This window comes from Dermacentor albipictus, chromosome 2 (genome assembly GCF_038994185.2).
Source record: "Dermacentor albipictus isolate Rhodes 1998 colony chromosome 2, USDA_Dalb.pri_finalv2, whole genome shotgun sequence".
NCBI classification, from domain to species: domain Eukaryota; kingdom Metazoa; phylum Arthropoda; class Arachnida; order Ixodida; family Ixodidae; genus Dermacentor; species Dermacentor albipictus.
The window spans coordinates 21,585,297-21,603,696 of NC_091822.1; the positions used below are offsets into that span (position 1 = coordinate 21,585,297).

Here is an 18,400-nt window from a genome sequence, read left to right on the forward strand (position 1 = left end):
GATGGTGTCTCCCGAACAGGCTTCCTGCGTGAAAGGTAAGGAAACACCGAGAGCAAACTACATGAATTATGTTCTTATAGTGGGCTGTCTGTATAGCCAAATGGAGCATAACTGAGTGAAGCCTGAACGTAGCGATCGCATGGGTTTGTAGTGACCGACTGTGCATCTGCATGCATCTCTGCGCACAATGTTTCGCTTTTGCTGAGAGCTTGTTTTCGCACCGTGCCAAAAGCTTTAGGCAGCATATGAGCATTTTACCGTACACAAGCAACCACTGTTGCAAGGACGCTATCAAAGCTGTTCAAAAATAATTTTGTTTTAACTAGGGATTTCGACACCTACAGCAACTTTTGATCTGCAATCGGGGGCAATTCAATCTTTCTTTTTCTCTAAATTCGTAAGATGTAATAATATTATTATTTCTCAAGTTGTATCGCACTGTCTGTTTATCTATGTTTTAAGCAAGCAATTTCCTGCTGCTTCTTTATCGTAATCCAGTGCATTAATTCTTAACGCAAACATGACGACATGCCATGCCTTTTTTTAATGTGCTTCTTACCGCTCCCTTTCCATTCCAGTGAACTTGCCAGTACCTAGCATCAACAAATTCATAGACCAAACCATCATGGCATTAGCCGGTTAGCAGGTGCACGCGAGCGTCTCAGTGCGCATTTTCTGCTACTCACCGAACGTTGCAGTCCCAGCGCTGTAGAACAGATCTTCCTCGCATCTGTGCTTGCTGCATACCCAACTTGCAGCCCATGGCTGTCTGCTGATTCTAGGTTTCGCGAGCCAAGCTTCAAGCAGCTCCTTGCCCTGCGGCTACGTGTGAGTAAGGCTGACACCGGGCTCCATTGCGTACGTCAGGCACTGCGGCACTGAGCAGTAGCCTACCATGCTGCATGCCCCCGAAGGCAGCCACCCCTACCTAGTACAGTACTTTCAACTGTTGTCAAGCAGACACCCAGAGCGGGAAAGCCTCGCCATTTAATCAGAACCGCAGTGCAGGCGGGACTTTTCAGCTCGCTTCGGTGCTTCTGAAGCAGCCGATGCGGTCGCTGTGTCCACGTGATCCCTCATGCCACGTCATGCCAACGGTGGCACCAGCTTTCCCGGTGGTGGAGCTCACCCCCAATACTAAATCTTCATTCTGAACTACAAAAAAAGGTTTGCAATGACCACTTAAAAAAATTTTCGTTTTATTAAAATGAGAATTTGAATGCACAGGTTTATATGGTAATTTTAATGGGAAATACAATTACATTGTTATACCCATTAGTTGATTATAACTATGGTTCTGCACTTTTGGTTTAATCTGGCAGAATACTAAAAACACTTGGCAGTACAACAATAATTTGGATTTATCAAAAAAATTCTGAATTTCAGGGCCCTCAGTTGTGATCACATGACTGTGCCTCCTAAACACGAGGCATTAGCGCCGTGCTAAAGTATCTTGGCTGGTAGAAAACTTGAAAGAAAATGGCAAAAAAAGCAAAATTCACATGGCCATGGAAAAACTTGCCCACACAACCTGCTCAAGCTCCTGAATACAAATAAAGTGCTCTCAATTATTTAAAAAAGCTATTGTTTAGCATGTGTATGATTGCCATGACTTGAAGCACTGCTAAGTTGATGGAATCTGTGGCAATCTCTAGCACTAACGTTGAGTGCATGCTTGACATTATAGCAGCACTGTGGAACACCTTCAGTGCTTCTGTCACAGAAAAGTTAGTCACAGACAAGCTACACTTCTGACAACTAGCAGTACACCAGTGAGTTAGTTATTCTGGTATACCACACTTGGATTGTGAACCAAAACCTGAGAGCAGAACTGCTAGCAGCATTCGAACATGTAACGAGTTGTTTTCTGCTGTTTTACTGGTGCGACATGACAGTCCTTTATAATTCAGTATTGCAGTCCTCTATAATTATGTGCCTGGGCCGCCCGAAATCATTCGTCATACTTGGTTGTAAAGTTCATGCACAGCACAGCAAAGTTCGGACAGAATTATTCCTTTGTTGTAGAGGTGCTCGACTGCACTTTGCTGGCAAAGTACTGTCATCAGGGGCGCTATAACGTAAATCTATTCCAAACTTTTCTATTCCAGTTTTGTAATCACCCCTCCACGATTGGTCAAAAACTTTTTTGGACCATCGCCACTTCACTTGTCTGTCACGCGACGTCACGAAAACTGCGATGGCACCCCATCTGATATGACATGCATGATGCACCATATCATCATGCACCATGCATGATGGGGTGCCATCATGCATGATATGACATGCATGATGGCACCCCATCTGATTATGCATGATTTGACTGAACAAAAAAAAAACTAGTTATTTCTGATTAGAAGCTGTTTCGCCATTAGCCCTTGGCTATTGGTCAAAAGTTTTTGGGCTGAACCCACTTCACTTGCCTGTCACGTGACGTCACAAAACCACAAAAAATGATCGCATCAAGGCGACGTGTATGCATTAAAGATGCATTAATATGCTGAACAAAACTGACTTTTTTTCTGAATAGCCGCAGGCTTCCCCATTCCGAAAGGAATAAAAGATGGCTGCCACCGATCGCTCAGGCGCTGGCTACTCACACTTGCCGAAGAGCATAGTTTGTGTTTTTTTTCGTATAATAAAACTTTTTGCATGGCCGTGTAACGTTTTCGAGCACTTTTGGCATGTTTACGACCTCGTTCTGCCAACTCTTCTTTGCTGAGGATTCATTTTAGTGTCATTCTTAAGCTTCCATTGCATGCCGCCACTATTTTTGACCAGCCACCGCAAGCTAATCAAGGGAAAGCAGTCCAATCGCAGACTCCGGCACCACCCTCTTCATCCGGTTATCGACTTTCACTGCAGGGGCTCGGCCCCACATAATCCCTCTCCACTTGAGCATGCTCCTCACCTCTTGTCAGCCAATTATTAGATAAGACAAGCCGCTCAGTGTAGGCAATGTTATTCATTTTTCAAGCAAACAAAAGTGACCTATGAACAAGGAAAGCATTTGATTAGTCTGTTCAGACAACCCTGCGGCTGACTGCCTGGTTTTTGCATTGGCAGTTACGCAAATTTTACGTCTGGAGATTGGAATAAAAAAATATTGGAATAGTTTTACGTTATAGGGCCCCTGGTGTTTGTGCTTTAAAATTGTTTAGCCGCATCTCTGAATGTAGATCCACGTGTCTGATTATTGGCATAATTAGATAGTTTTGTTTTTTACTTGACTCATTACAGCAATACGTGGAATGTTTTGGCACCTTTGCGCAAGCACATTGTGTACCGCGAATTCAGCAGCCGCTGAGCATACAACGCGGCGCGTCTTGAGGGGCATTCCTAATGGCAGCTTCCTGTGAATGAGTTTTCTGAGCACTGGCCCGTCCTCTCATGGGCAGTGCGCCATGTGATGATGTGGCACGTGGCCGTGACAAGTGTTTGACCAGCCAGCTTGGAGTGATGGTGTGGGAACAAGAGGAGAATTAATGATCGTGATTACAGAAGAAGAAGACCGTGTGCCACAAACAAGGAAGCACCCTGCGGAGAGCATGAGTGTGTGAGAGCGAGCGGGAGGCTCGAACGGCAGCTCGCTGACCAGCAGTGGAGGCTCGGGTACTGGCGACCGGTTGTCCTGCTACCATGCAGACCTGGGCTAAGATGTCGCTGCACTCTCCTGCACACCAGTGCCCTGCTGTCATAGTTGCCTGGTGCAGTGCTTCGTGCTGAGAACCGAGACGTTCAGGGAGTGGCTGGCAAGCTGCTGGCCAGTTACAGAAGTGGCCTGGTACTCTGCCGGCCTGCCGTCTCCCCTGTGTCCCTGTGGCGACCAGGTGCGGCGTGGTGGTGACGGTGTAGGACGTGGCCGTCGCAAGCAACTTACCAACTGTGCTAAAGAGTCAAACTACGCAGCAACGCAGCGGCAATAACAACCGTCAGGGGCACCGCAACAACGACGCACACTAGTGAGTCGTGTTGCATGAGTGCCAGGCATATCACTATATACAGTGAAATCTCGATATAACAAACTTCAGGGGAGCGCGGTAAATTGTTCATTATTCTGAAAGATTGTTGTAGTGAAAGGCCCAAAATTAACCATTCCACCCACCAACCTATCAGTTCATAAGTTGTCACCATATGAGCTATCTATGAAAACGTTGCTGTTGGCTCTCAGCACGTGCTATTGCTATTTTCCATAGATTCTGCCAGCACATACCGCCAAAGCACCGTATAACAAGAGTGATGCGCACAAAACAAACGGTGATGCCGAGAAAGTTAGTGACAAAAAGGTAGCTCCGTGTCGCCTCCAAAGCGCAATGTTTCTTGCTTTTTTACATCTCTTGCCCCTCATGGACACCGAAGCTATCTCGCTTGAGGCGAACACCTGAGCAATTTCAAAGCGGAAGTGCACATAAACGACACGGTCTGAAAAGTGCAAAGTGTGACCGCGTTGCATCCCCGCAAATACGGAGGTTACATTTTACCATTCGCATAGCTAGTATGGCCACAGAAAGAAGGGCAAAAAAAGGAAGAGACGTGCTTCAGTTGCTCGGCGACACCTTTCTGGGCAGAGCATGAGCTCGCAAGACCTGATGCATCCTCGCCTCCGCTTACCCGCATTTTCTATCTCAGGCGCCGTCTCAGGTTTTCCAAACCCATGTCCAGCGACGTCCACTCTCTGTGTACTGCTATCCTACTGTTTCGGCTGCTGTGAAGGATACATGGGAATCTAAGAATCCCCAGATTTCTGAATATTAGTTCATAGTACTGAGGCGTTGTTAACATCACAGGAAAACTGAATAACAATCGTTATTCTGAAAAGTTTGTAGTATTGAATTATTTTTGCATTGAAACTATCAGAAGTTGGCAAAGAATTTCTGAAAAGGTTGTTAATCTGAAAAGTCCGTTAATGTGATGTTCGTAGTAACAAGGTTTCACTGTGGACAGACAGACGTCTTTAGAGCTTTTGCTCTAGTCTGTCTGCATGTAAAGCGTTCTGTACCGTGTTAACGTGTCTGTGTATAGCCTGTGTTGCATGTAAAAGGCTGCTGTCTGCCGTGCCATTATTAAAAGGATCCTGGGCCCAAAGGAAACAGCAAGTTTCTTTCATACCCCACTTTACATACAATGGCCCTAACAACAAGGAGATGCAGCCTACCTCAGAAAGGGATGAAACGGAGTCTGATGATTATTTGATGGGCAATTTTCCACTCAACCTTGCAAATGTGCAAAATCTACAAAAGAGTGCTAACTTGGGCAGGTTGTCACATGTTCAAGCACATGCGTGGTTACTCTGTTTAATTGCTACCACTAGCAGCTTCGTAAACATTGTGGTAATGTTCCCGAGCCAGTTGGGGCAGCAGTCCATGAACACCTTGCCACAATTAGGGCAAATAAATATTTTTTCAGTCAGTGTTGTGGTGTCGTGTCGTCCTTGCTCCATGTCCCCAATACCCAGCATTCCAAATTATTAAACCCAGAATGCAAAACCTAACAAATCCCAAAGATCAAATGCACACCCACACAAGCAACAGCATATGTCACCACCTGCCATGAAGTTCTAGGAAGCGGGGGTCATGCTGTTGTGGCATTCGCTGATCACACCCTGTTAAACTGAATGCATAGCTCAGGAAGTCAAGAAAAAATTTATTTACATTTCTGTACAAGATGAATAATGATGACAGACAAGTCAGCCGGTGACCGTAAACAAATTATTTGTGTTTGGCTTGCCTCGATCATGAGCCATGTGAATGGCAATGCATCTTGCTCATCGAAACTGAAACTACACACTGTACAAAATTTACATTCAGTTGTTTCAACTAGTACTTTAAAAATTCTGAATACTGAACTCTGAACTGAAGTGGATGCCAAGTAGCATAATAGCCAATTGAATATTTCGAAGTACCAAATACTTGTACAAGCCTAACTTTGACCCAATAAAAACTGGACGCGCTTTTTAAATCTGAGGCTTGGTGTGTGTTAGATGCCAATTATTTGACCGAATACTGCCAAATAAGCAGCATTGTGTTTTGGTTTTCAACCATTGGATAATTTTATCAAGTTTAACACAAGTCGACTGTATTAGAAAAACTTATTCACCTAATATGACTGTCAAAAATCAAATAACTGCTGCACCAACAGTAAAAAAACAATAAAGAAAAGTAGTATACAAACTAACATGTTTCTCCTAGAGTGGCCCATAAATGAGATGCAGGTGTTTGGTCCTGAAGCAATGCAGCTGAGCAAATGCAATCTTCTTTACAGATTGCAGCCTGCTGCTGTCCACAGGCAGCAATGGCTCGACGTTGATGACATGACAACAACACATGTCAGATGATGCAGTGTTGGGCGACGATGCTGCTGGCAAGCTCAGTGTTGCCACTGTTCAGGTATAACAGGCTCATGTTGAAGGCTATCTCGCATCGCAGGTCAAACACCTCCTGCACAAAGAATTCAATGGGGTCACCCATTGCCTCTCACACATAAAACTGACAGTGGCAGGGTGGAATTTCAAAATTCCCTGGCAGTCTATGACACTGGAAGTTCAGAAGCAAGAAAGAAATTGCAATTTATAGCTTGCAATTTATAGCTTGCCAAGTAGCTTATAATTTTGAATGACCGCTACTGGTATGCCAGTTGCACAGCTGCCAACCCTGGAAAGCTATATGTGCTAGGATAGTAGCCAAAAAATAGTGGAATATGATGAAAAAAAGTTAATGCCAATTTATTGGACAAAGCATCATACTCGTCATTCAAAACTGTCTCAAAGAAAAACAAACATTTCATGCACACATCGCCAACGAAAAGGTGAGTAAATTTTCCAGAAAAGGTCGCAGCAAAGTAAGGCACCCCTTGCTGCCCAGACGTTGGTGGTCAGCACTTGCTGCCCCAATTGCAGGGTGCACAAAGGCACCTTCAGGGACTGCACTGCTCTTTCCAGAAGGGCAGCCTGGCAACTGTGCACATCAAGCAGTGTGAACATGGCCGTGTGGCACAGCACCACGCTGTTCTATGTGACGTTCTTAGACATACTTCAGTTTCACAGCTCCGCTCGGGAGATGGCCGAAGTGGTGGTCACGCGAACTAGCGGCGCTGCGATCCCGTCTTTCGTCACTTTTTGTTTCGTTTCTGATGGAAGTTGCTCCATTTCTGGTAGATTTCCGGTTTCCATTTTGAGAAGTAGTTATTTCACAGTTCTTAATTTTGAGCCTCTTTGTGAAAATTTGTCATATCTGAGCTAGGTATTGTAAATGCGTTTCTGGTAATGAACTTGAAACTTGACTTCTGCTTTCACTTCTGGTTTCATGTTGGTTGCGCTGCATCATCTGCCGTTATCCTTCTCCGTTTTGTAGGTGTTGTGTGATGTGTCATGATTTGCTCTCTTGAAAAGCTTCTTGAAGAAGCGTTTCCGCGTCTCATGACAGCAAGAAGTTCCCTATGCCGTGCTGTTTTGCCCCCGGCTGCACCTGCGGCCTGAGACATGGTGCTGCTGGTCATCATTTTTTTGCACTGCCGCAAGATGTTGGAGAGTTTAAAAGTTGGGAACGCATGCTACATCGAAAAGACATACGCCTCACAAACAAATCAAAAGTGTGTGAACGCCACTTTGAGGACGATGACATTTTGAAATACTACAAGCATGTTGTGGGTAAGAAAGAAATATTGATTCCTCGCGGGAAATGGATGCTTGTTTCCGGCCCACTTCTTCGGCTCTTTCCTGGGCTGCCTGAGCACATCTCAAAGCCAAAAAATGCGAAGCGAAAGTGACGTCCACCAAAAGAACGAGCGCAAGTGCCGGCAAGTACGTTGGGCGAAGCTTGTGACAGCGCTTCAACTTCAGACCTGCTGTTGGGCTTGGAACAAGGAACTTGAGAAATATGCGCTACACACTTGGTGCTCAAGAGCTCACGAACGTGACACTGCCTTCTGCGCTCTGGAAGTTCGAAATTGTTGAGGACGACGCAACACAGAAGCGATGCGGAGTATATTATATGAGGCAACTGGTAGCCGGGCATCTGCGAGTAACGAAAACTGTTGTGCTTGAAGAGGATGGTACTTGCTGCATAAACGGCTACAGAAAAATTACAAGAGGCTATAGTATTTCGAGCTGCGACTAGCATTGCAAGTGTGGAAAGAATCCTGAGAGAAGCAGACAGCTTGAACATATGTGGGAGCATGAAAGCAGGCCAGCGTGACACGGCGACATCAGATAATTTGAACCACAAGCAGTGCAATGTACTTACAAAGCAACTAGTCTGCACGCGTTGTCTCCGTCTACAGCGGAAACTTCGACTGAGCATTAAGGCTCCGAGCGCACGCTCAAGCGATATCAGAAACTACGCAATGTGAAGAAGAGGCTGCTTAGGGCGGCTGCTGCGCATCAAAAGCAAAAGAACGAAATTTTGGCTCTGAAGAAAAGGCTTTCTGAAATGCCCAATAACAGAATCGAGGAAGTGTTGACCGAACTTCCCTGTATTTATGACATCGTTTAAACAGTTGAAAGCAAAGTCTTCGTGTGGTGCGTGGTACAATGCGGACTGGCTTCTGAATTGTTTAATGTTGAGGATAGCGAGCCCTCGAGCATATAAGCTTCTATCTGACATGAATGTGCTGCTCTTGCCCTCCCTGAGCCGTCTCACACAAATTCTGAAAGGAATACCATGTAAGTATGGTTTCAATCCTCCATGTATGGAAGCTATTGGAAAACAGCTGGGCAACAGAGCAGATGGGAAAAAATTCGGCACACTGATTTTGGATGAAATTAAGTTACGCCAGGTGTACACTTTCAACAAGTCAACCTTCAAACTTGATGGTTTTGTGGACTACGATGGTATTTCAAGTGAAGGAACTGACCAACTTGCAGATCATGCGCTCGTGCTGATGTTCATACCACTTCTGGAGAGCTGGGTGCAACCAATTGCCACCTTTGCCACGAAAGGTGCTGCGCCTGGCAGGATTTTAGCAGAGCTGGTGTTGCAAGAAGTAATACAATTGCATAAACATGGTGCTATGGTGATCGCCGTAGTCAGTGACAGAGCTGGGAACAATCGCTCGATGTGGCAGCAAATGGGAATCAGCGGCAGCGTAACCTCACCTTCTCACAAGATTCCACATCCATGCCTGCCTGAGCGTGCGTACCTTTATTTCCTGTGTGATATGCCACATGCCCTGAAGTGTGTACGCAACCATTTGCTCAAGCACAAATATGGACAGGTGAACTAGCATAGTTTATTTCATATATAACCTGTGCTGACTGGCATCGATAACTTGCTGACAGACTAGGTGCAAGCAGCCAGAAAGAGGGCAAAATTGCTTTGAGCAAAAGTAGCTCAAAATTACTTTTTTGTGCACAAAGTAAATAAAAAGTGTCACTGTGTTTGTTGTTTGTTTTGTTCGTCAAAAAGAAAATGAATTAAGCTTTGACAGAATTATGTTCATAGTATTTAACTTCGTCCTTGTCACTGCTCACAGATCACTTCCAACTCATTTGCATGTCCCATAATATCCGCGGACAACTATAGAAAGTACATGTGCCAATTAAAATTATTAGGCGAAGAAGCGTTGACGGGGGTGGATGAATTCACCACAACATTGTCTCAAGCGACTGCTGGGCGTGATGCGTTAATGTCCTTACGTCTGCACAGGCGCTCGTCGTCTTTAATTAATACACATCTTAAGAATAAGCAGCAAAAAACAAAGCCCTCACTGAAGGGAGCACCGTGGCGCTTTTATAGGGAAAAAGTTGGTTGAAAAGTGGAATCGCAGTGCACGAGCGCTCATTTGCGGTGTAGTTGCAGCCTCTGAAGACTAGCTAGACATGTCATTCAAAGGTCCTTGGCATAAAATATTGTTCGGGCAGCCAAAACACAGCCATCAAAGAGCGAACAGCACAGGCCAGTTGGGGAAAACGACCCACCGCAGAGATGACATCACAGGAGTAGACGATGCGCGCTGCATAAGAGATACGTCACCGCAGCGCCTATAGTGCACAGACACCGTGAAGTCTCCGTTACTTACGCGCGGCAGGTTTGTCACAAAACTCAGATTGCGTATCTAAACTACATTTACTGACGGATAAGCGCCTACAGGCCTGTTGGTGCAAACGACGCGTCGCTGCAGGAGCAGACGACGCGCGGCGCATGACGAAAGACGCAACTGCAGCGTTGGTAGTTTCAGTGACACCCGTTTCGGCCACGTCGGCCAATGGGCTCGCATAGGGAGCTGCGAAACTGAAGTATGTCTAAGAACGTCGGTTCTACGTGCACGACTGCATGCTTGTTGTACAATGGTCGTGCACTTCTTTTCTAGTGCATTTGTTCCCGTTTTCTTTGTGTTTCCTCTCTCCATGGCCGCCAGACAGTTCAGGCGTCCTCCACTGAGAAGTGAGACGGTTCATTTCCTACCTGCATTCCTCCCCTCCTTCTAACACAACAAAAGTAATAATATACTAAGAACACTGTGGAGAGACACTTGGCCTCAGTTGCAGAATAACCTGCATCTGAAAAAAGAAGTCTACCAACTTTGGCTCCGTCCTTGTGTTTCCTTGCATTCAGGTAAACCAAATGTCTTGCCAACTGGCACGGTCGACACGTCCATTCATAACACCCACGCGGCACTTGGAAAGCAAGTGTATGAGATGGCAACAAAGTTGCTGATGCGTGGTTTGCGCTTGTGTCTGTCATGCAGGTTGGCCTTACGATAACCCACCTGCTGTAAAGATGGGAAAATACTTCTGTGTTTTGGACACTTTCTACAGTAGCCTTCCGGTAATTTGGCTCCTGTTAATTTGATCCCAACCAAAGGTCCTGGCCGGTGTCAATGCATTGCTACGGGCCGAAATTTGCGTTATTTCCATCCTAAAATTGGCCTTTGCTTCGAACTTGACCAGTCAGCACGGATACACCTGGCCCCTATGGTGACCCCGATAGCGAACCCTTTAGTGGCGCCGACTGTCTTGGCGGAGCACAAAGGACAGTGAATATGTTGAACACATGTTATCTCCCATTGAAAAAGCATATTTTTGGCCTCCCCAAGAAGACTTTCAAGCAATAATCATAGCTCACAATGTTCGATTATGGTATTTGCCCGATTCTAACATGCACCTTTCTTCTTTAATGAATATTGTGGCCCAAATTTCCTGTACGGTGCAACTGGACACAATACCAAAACTATTTTTGCACCGTTTGTATGCTTTACGGCTTTAATGTTATTTATGTGTTTTATACTTTGGACACACAGAGAGTGGGCGTGCATTTGCTTCGGAGGTATGCTAGAATTGGGAAAATACTGCCAAATGAATCAGCACTGTCTTTTGGCATTTTTTCAGCATCTTGTTTAATTTGGCCCGCCAGGTAATTCGATCAAATTTCTTGGTCCCAAAAAGGTTGAATTAACAAAAGTCGACTGCAGAGATGGGTAGCCATAAGCACAAGCCGGGATCTCGTGACAATGCTCTCGTCTTACTTCTGAAATGCTTCACTGTACAGCACATGTGATTCACCGCAAGTCTGTATGCTCCGTCGCATAACACAGCTGTACGGCTGCGAAGCTGACTTAAAGAATAAAAAACTGCAATTTTAGGGGCCTCGAAAATTTGAAATAACAAAAGTGTCTTTCAAATTGAGTGGAATACTAACCAATTTGATTTGAATATTGGAAGTTTAGAATATTTGCACACGTGTACTTCATACTATAAACCAACTATCCAAGCAACAAGTCCTGTTAATCACTTCGGTAGTCTGCGAGAAGTAAGAGACCCACAACGAAGAGGCATGCAAGATTCGTTACTGTGCGACTTGCGGGCTTATATTGGCTCACGAGCTAAGAGTGTAACACGTGTGCACAAATCAACTCGGAAGTTCTGCAAGCTGAGCGAAACTTCTGAATTTAGCGGTATCACTGCCTTGTGGACTACATACTGTAAGAGCAGAATTTGCAAAAAGCACAAATTGACACGAACAGGACAGGAGCCATGTCCCATTCGTGTGCCTTTGTGGTGGTCGTAAATCCTGCGCTTAAAGAGTACATAGTATGGATTACCAACTAGCCCAAACTAACGTTTTACTCTGTTAAGGACTTAGTTTTTTTTTATGGCACAACGCAAAAATAATCCTTGGCAGATTATTAATATATATATGCATCAATTACTTCCAAAAGCATGTGGATATTTAGTAAGCAGAATTTAGGAAGCCCTCACTCTTCCAGGAATGCTGAGAAGTGAGAGCAATGTCGACAGCGCTCCTCGCAAATTGTGAAAGTCGCTCACCGTTCTGCTTTCACAGGAGTGAGTGTAACTGTGGTTAACCACCTACATTTTTTACCTTTTCAATCACTTTTGAAAATAAAAAGCTGATGCAATAAGTTCACCTTGTTGTGCAGACATTTCTTATATTTGTACGATGTTTTTCCCCAAGTACTTGCTACGTCATGGCTGGCTGGTCTCCGTCGTCGTTCTGTCGATAGACTAGCCAAGCCAACTCATTGAAAACAAAGGCGAAGGCAGCGCCATTTTTCTGCTCACTACAAACGAAGACTTAGCTGCACATTGTAAGTCACGAAAAATTTATAATAGCAAAAAGTATACTGTGTTTCAATACTAATATAAGGACCAGGAACCACGTGCACAAGTAGAACGTCATGTGATGGACCTCTTATGTAGCTTCATGTTTTTGCTGTGTGGGGTGCCAAAGGTCATTTTTTGAAAACTTATTTGTCCTTACTCAGTGTATTGAAATATCAAGAGTAGAAAGTAGACCGTTATATGTGGCATTTTTAGACATTACAGGAACGTATGGCAATGTAGACTGCAACATTTTGTGGGATATTCTGGAAGGGGAAGGCTTGGGTGATGAATGTATAGCTTTTGAGAGAGATTTACCAAGAAAATACAGCTTGTGTTAAATGGGAAGGGATGAGGAGCTAGAAGGAAGTTGATATCAACAATGGACTGAGGCAGGGGTGCCCTTTATCCTCACTGCTGTTTATGGTGTACATGGTGAGGATGGAAAGGGTGCTAGAGGAAACTAATATCAGGTTTAATCTCTCATACAAACAGGCAGGTGCAGTAGTAGAGCAGCAGCTTCCAGGTTTGTTTTCCGTGGACGACATTGTGTTGCTAGCTAACAAGCAAAGTGATATGCAATGTCTGGCTAATATCTGTGGACAGGAAGGCGTGAATTTAGGTCTGAAATTTATCATTAAAAATCAGGTGTTACGGTATTCAATGAAAACAGTGAACAGACAGTGCCAATTCAGGGCCAGGAAATACCTTGGGTAAAAGAATATAAATACCTTAGTATATGGATAAACGAAGGCGATAGATACTTGGAAACACAGAAAAAACAACAGCAAAGGGGAAGAGAAATACGGCCATAATGAAACACAGAGTGCTATGGGAATAAAATAGGTACGAGGTACTCTGGGGTATGGAAAGGTGTAATGGTTCCAAGATTTACATCTGGAAATACAGTTCTTTGCATGAAATCAGGGGTGCAATCAGGACTTGATGGCAACCACATGTAAGTGGGATGCCTTGCATTGGGGGCTCACGAGAAGACTACAAATGAAGCTGTATAGGGTGTTATAGACTGGACAAGCTTTGAAGTGAGAGAAGCTCACAGTAAAATTGGTTATGAAGAGCGACTGAGGAATATGGAAGAAAGTAAATGAGCTAGGAGAGTTTTCAGGTATTTGTACAAGAAAAACACTGATTCACAGTGGAGGAAAAGAACTCGGAAGCTTACCAGCAAGTATGTGACTTATATGGTGAGCAACATGGCAACAAAGAACGTCAAGTGGAAGATCAGAGAGGCTGAGATAATCACATGGGTGGCAGCAATGGAAAAAAAACCTGCTATGAGTAACTACTTAACAGGAAAAAATGAGGGAAAGTAAACATATCCTCAGTAGAGATTAGTAAGCAGTGATTGGAAGATTGGTGGAAGTAGGGAAATGACAAACAACGGAGGCATGCAAAAACAAAGTTCACAATAGGGATTCAGAAAGTTTGGTTATGACAATTTATCGTGGGCTTTTTTTTTTTCTCCTTTCTTTTTTTTTTAACATGCGCAGGACATTAGGCAATATAATAAGAGCTTGGTGGGGCAACCCACTGCCCCATTCTAAAGGCGATGCTCATAGCATCCATCCATCCATGCGACTTTTAGTGATGAATTAAGGATATAAATTCATGTGTAATGAGAAAAACATGGCTCGCATTAGCCACAGCAATAGGGGATCATTCCATTAGCACGGTTATCTCGACTTATGTTCTGAGCAGTTGTCTGTCCCTTCAATGAAAATGAAATGAAATTTAATGAAAAGCTTTTGTTTCTTTTGTATAAGACATTTCAACTTGGAAGAATCAGTGCAAGAAATGAGATAAAATTTTGTGCGTTTGGCTCTTTGTGTGAAGACACCACCTATGTTGGCATGCGAAGCAGCCTTGAAAAAAAAAAAAAAGAAGTCGCTTGTCAAGGTATGACGAGTTTTCCATCAAAAGCAATGACCTTCAAGATTAAAGCTAACACGTGAACCCTAAATAACAGAGGCCACACACAGACACGCGAGAGTGGCGGTACTTTGGCTAGGTGGATGGAGAGGAAATGAGCACCCCCTTCTCGCAAGACACTTCGGCTCTTAAAGCAAGTCTGTACATAAGTGGAAATAGGGAGGGTGGAGCGGTTTCTGCGGCTGGGAAAGTTGGTGGGTTCACCTAAAGCCAGAAAGCATTGGTTATGAACTCCTGGACTAAGCTATGGTCTAAATAAAAAGGTGTCCTTTCCCTAGTTTCGTTTTTCAGAAGGTACTGGCAATGCAGAACAAAAATTAGAGGACGCTTAAGCTTCGCCTTCAAGAGTGGAACGCAATAGCGTTATCGCATCCCGTTTGCACCGCCTACTCAAATGCGCTACGCCAGCCAAACGTCACGATCGGCAGAGATAGCCGGGCCCCGACGCGCCATGAAGGCGGACGCGGTCATGGGGCGAGTGGCGCGCCATGTGTCGGGGCAGCGGCGTACATTGCGAGGAGGGGGTCTTCTGTGTTTGCCGCAAGATGGCTCTGCGTGTGCGCAGAGCGCAGAAGAAATTTAGCGGAAATGTACTTCGCTACTCGTGAAACTGCGACTTCTGTAAGTTACATGGTCATAATTACCGATATACATCGCAGTACAACTTTCTACGGCACGTTTCTAAGGCAACACTGCATTCCCTAGAGGCGATTTTGTCCTGTTTTGAAGGAATGAATTCGTGGCTGAGTGGTAGCGTCTCCGTCTCACACTCCGCAGACCCTGGTTCGATTCCCACCAGCTCATCTTGCAAGATGTTTTTTATTTATGAAGTGCCTTCCGAGATTTATCGCTCACGGCCAACGCCGCTGACGCCGACGACACCGGCTTTTCTGCGAGACCAGCTCCTTAACGCTGTCACGTTAAAAGCCTTGCTCTTTTTGCTAGTAGAGGCAACCAAGTTTTGTCGCTGTCTTGCATGCAATGTTAGAAATACAGCAAAACCTTGTTAATTCGAATTTCATAGGACCAAAACAAAAAGAGGTCCGAGTTAGGTGAATGTCGAATTAGAGTCATCATCATCATCAGCCTATTTATGTCCACTGCAGGACGAAGGCCTCTCCCTGCGATCCCCAATTACACCTGTCCTGCAACAACCGATTCCAACTAGCACCAGCAAATTTCCTAATTTTATCGCACCACCTAGTCTTCCGCCGTCCTCTACTGTGCTTCCCTTCTCTAGGTACCCATTCTGTCACCCTAATGGTCCAACGGTTATCTAATATGCGCATTACATGACCTGCCCAGCGCCATTTTTTTTCTCTTGATGTCTATTAGAATATTGTCTCTACCCGTTTGCTCTCTGATCCAAACCGCTCTCTGTCTGTTTCTTAAAGTTATGCCTAACATTCTTCGTTCCAGCGCTCCTTGTGTGGTGCTTGTTCTCAAGCTTTTTGTCAGCAAGAGTATGAAGGACACAATAAGGAAATGCTTATTACATCAGCACGGTTTTATCTACTGAATGAATCTGCAAATGCTGTTTCTATTTTGGACAAAAGCAGTGCAGAAGCTGCAATCTGCCTTTTTCATTTTCCTGTGCTGATCTCAGCCACAGGCCGCTGGAAACGTTTTGGAAGGGTGCCGGGGCTTTCGCCGGTTGATTTGTGTACCTGCACCCATGTTGAGTGCGCATCAGTTGTGCATTTCGTAGATCACGAATCATTGTTAATGGCTTCTCCGGGGCAGAATATCATTCCTGGAAGCCATGAAGCATTCTATGACAACTGGGTTAGCAGGCCTGAGTGCGCTGTTATGCAAACAGTGCTGCTGATAAAGGCACGCTGAGTTCCGCTTGCCAACATGGCTGCCTGCACTTGGAGCTTGCGTTTTGTATTCTTTTTAAACATTTAGACATTTCGCATGTTCAACAAGTCTTCGAGCGCAGCCTTCCACACTGAATTTATCAAAGCGGTGCACTTGTTTACATCGACATCTACAGCCACAGATCGTTGTTAGCATCAAATATTTTGGAAAAAGTGCATCGCTGATATGAAATAATGTCAAAACATAGCAAAACATACATATATGCACATATGTACATATCTGCGCATATGTCTTGGCAGCAGCGGCAGTGCTCGGGCACCAGCTCACGCATTCCTTTCTGGTTGTACAGGCTATCTTGTCAAGCAAGATCATCTCCGAAGACCACCCGGACTTGGCTGGATCAACTGCACGTGGCATCGAACAAGCCATATTGTCAATCAAGATCTTCACAGAAGATCACCAGGCGGTGCTCGCTTGTCCCAGCATCGCTACTTAAAGGCCATCTTCATCTGTTGTCGACCAGTCTCGGCAGTGGTCGCAGTGCTCGCGCACCAGCTTACGCATTCCTTTCTGGTTGTACAGGCTATCTTGTCAAGCAAGATCATCTCAGAAACCACCCGGACTTGGCTGGATCAACTGCACGTGGCATCTAACAAGCCATCTTGTCAATCAAGATCTTCACAGAAGACCACCAGGTGGTGCTCGCTTGTCCCAGCATCGCTACTTAAAGGCCATCTTCATCTGTTGTCGACCAGTCTCGGCAGTGGTTGTACAGGTTGGTTATGACAGCATCTGTCGTTTTCTTTGTTATCCTGCTACTGTCGCTGCTGCCAAGAACTGCTATTATGCTACTTGTGTCCTTGCATTAAGTTTTTAGTGTGTTTTTTTTTAATTGAGTGCTGTTAGATATGCCCACCTGTGCTGAGCTCGCTAAGAGGATTGATGAACTGGAGTCACAACTTCTTTATGAACCGGATCGATTGACTGATCGCATTGTTGAAAAAATTATCGTTACCATGAAGACATCTGGGGTTGACGTGCTGGAGATCAAGAAGCACGTGGAGTTCCTTGAATCCAGTCTAAAAATTTCTGAATGAGCTGGTCGATAAGCTGCACAGTGAAAAGGCCTCACTAGTGGCAGAAAACAAAGCCCTGAAAACGGAAAACTGTTCACTTTCCCGAAAGGTCTCCGAGCTCGAGCAGTACTCTCGCATGAACAATATATAAATCAGGGGTATCCCCTGTACTCAGGGCGAGGACTCTGTTGCAGTTTTGGAGACAGTGGGCAGGAAAATTGGATGCCACGTGACTTCCTCTAGTGCCGATGTTGTTCATCGAGTCTCTACTAAAGATAAAGGTAGGAAAAATTTAATTGCTGGGTTCTGTTCTCAAACGAAAAAGAATGATTTTATCAGCAAGGCACAAAAGGCAAGGCTCTGCCTGAATGACATTGGAAAATATGACAACAACCTTCCCATATTTGTCAATGACCACTTGACACCACAAAATAAGGCACTCTTTTCCGAAGCACTGGTGCTAAAAAAAGCCAACTGGAAGCACTTGTGGATGGATAATTGTCAGATTAAGGCTAGAAAGACAAATGAAAGCCGTGTTTGTCGCATTGCGGATGAGTCTGACCTTTCTGTTTTCAACTAACTGCCTCGATTCTGACTCTTAAAAGTCATTACCATCCACCATGGATTCTTACCTCTCAACATCTGCGCTGAATAAATTCATGTCGCGCGACTACCATTCGATTATTCACTTTAATGCTAAAAGTCTCCGCAAGCATTTTGATGATTTTCAGAACCTGTTTTCGACACTTAACAATGCCTTTTCAATAATATTTGTGTCTGAAACCTGGCTTAGTAATGATGACAAGGACCTATTCCGCTTTAACTCATTCACTTCTGAGTATTCTCACAGAGAGATGAGTAATCACGGCGGTTCAGCTATATTTGTCTCATCTAACATTCCATATAAACGACGGCCTGATTTGGAATATTACTAACTGTGAATCTGTGTTTGTTGAATTTGATTCCCCCGTCTTCAGTATAGACAAAAAGAACATGGTGT

The 18,400-nt window shown here is 44.6% G+C and overlaps 1 protein-coding gene across 4 annotated transcripts in view; it reads right to left on the minus strand.

The window, feature by feature from the left end:
- Nucleotides 1-5,620: 5,620 nt before the first annotated feature.
- The window catches only part of LOC135897947 (general transcription factor 3C polypeptide 3-like), a 291,263-nt gene continuing 278,483 nt past the window's right edge, over nucleotides 5,621-18,400 (minus strand). For all 4 annotated transcript variants that reach the window (XM_065426657.2, XM_065426656.1, XM_065426655.2 and 1 more), the window contains one exon: nucleotides 5,621-6,434. In XM_065426657.2, coding sequence (XP_065282729.1) covers nucleotides 6,324-6,434 — 111 coding nt within the window. In that variant the 3' untranslated portion in view covers nucleotides 5,621-6,323. The remainder of the gene's footprint in view (nucleotides 6,435-18,400) is intronic.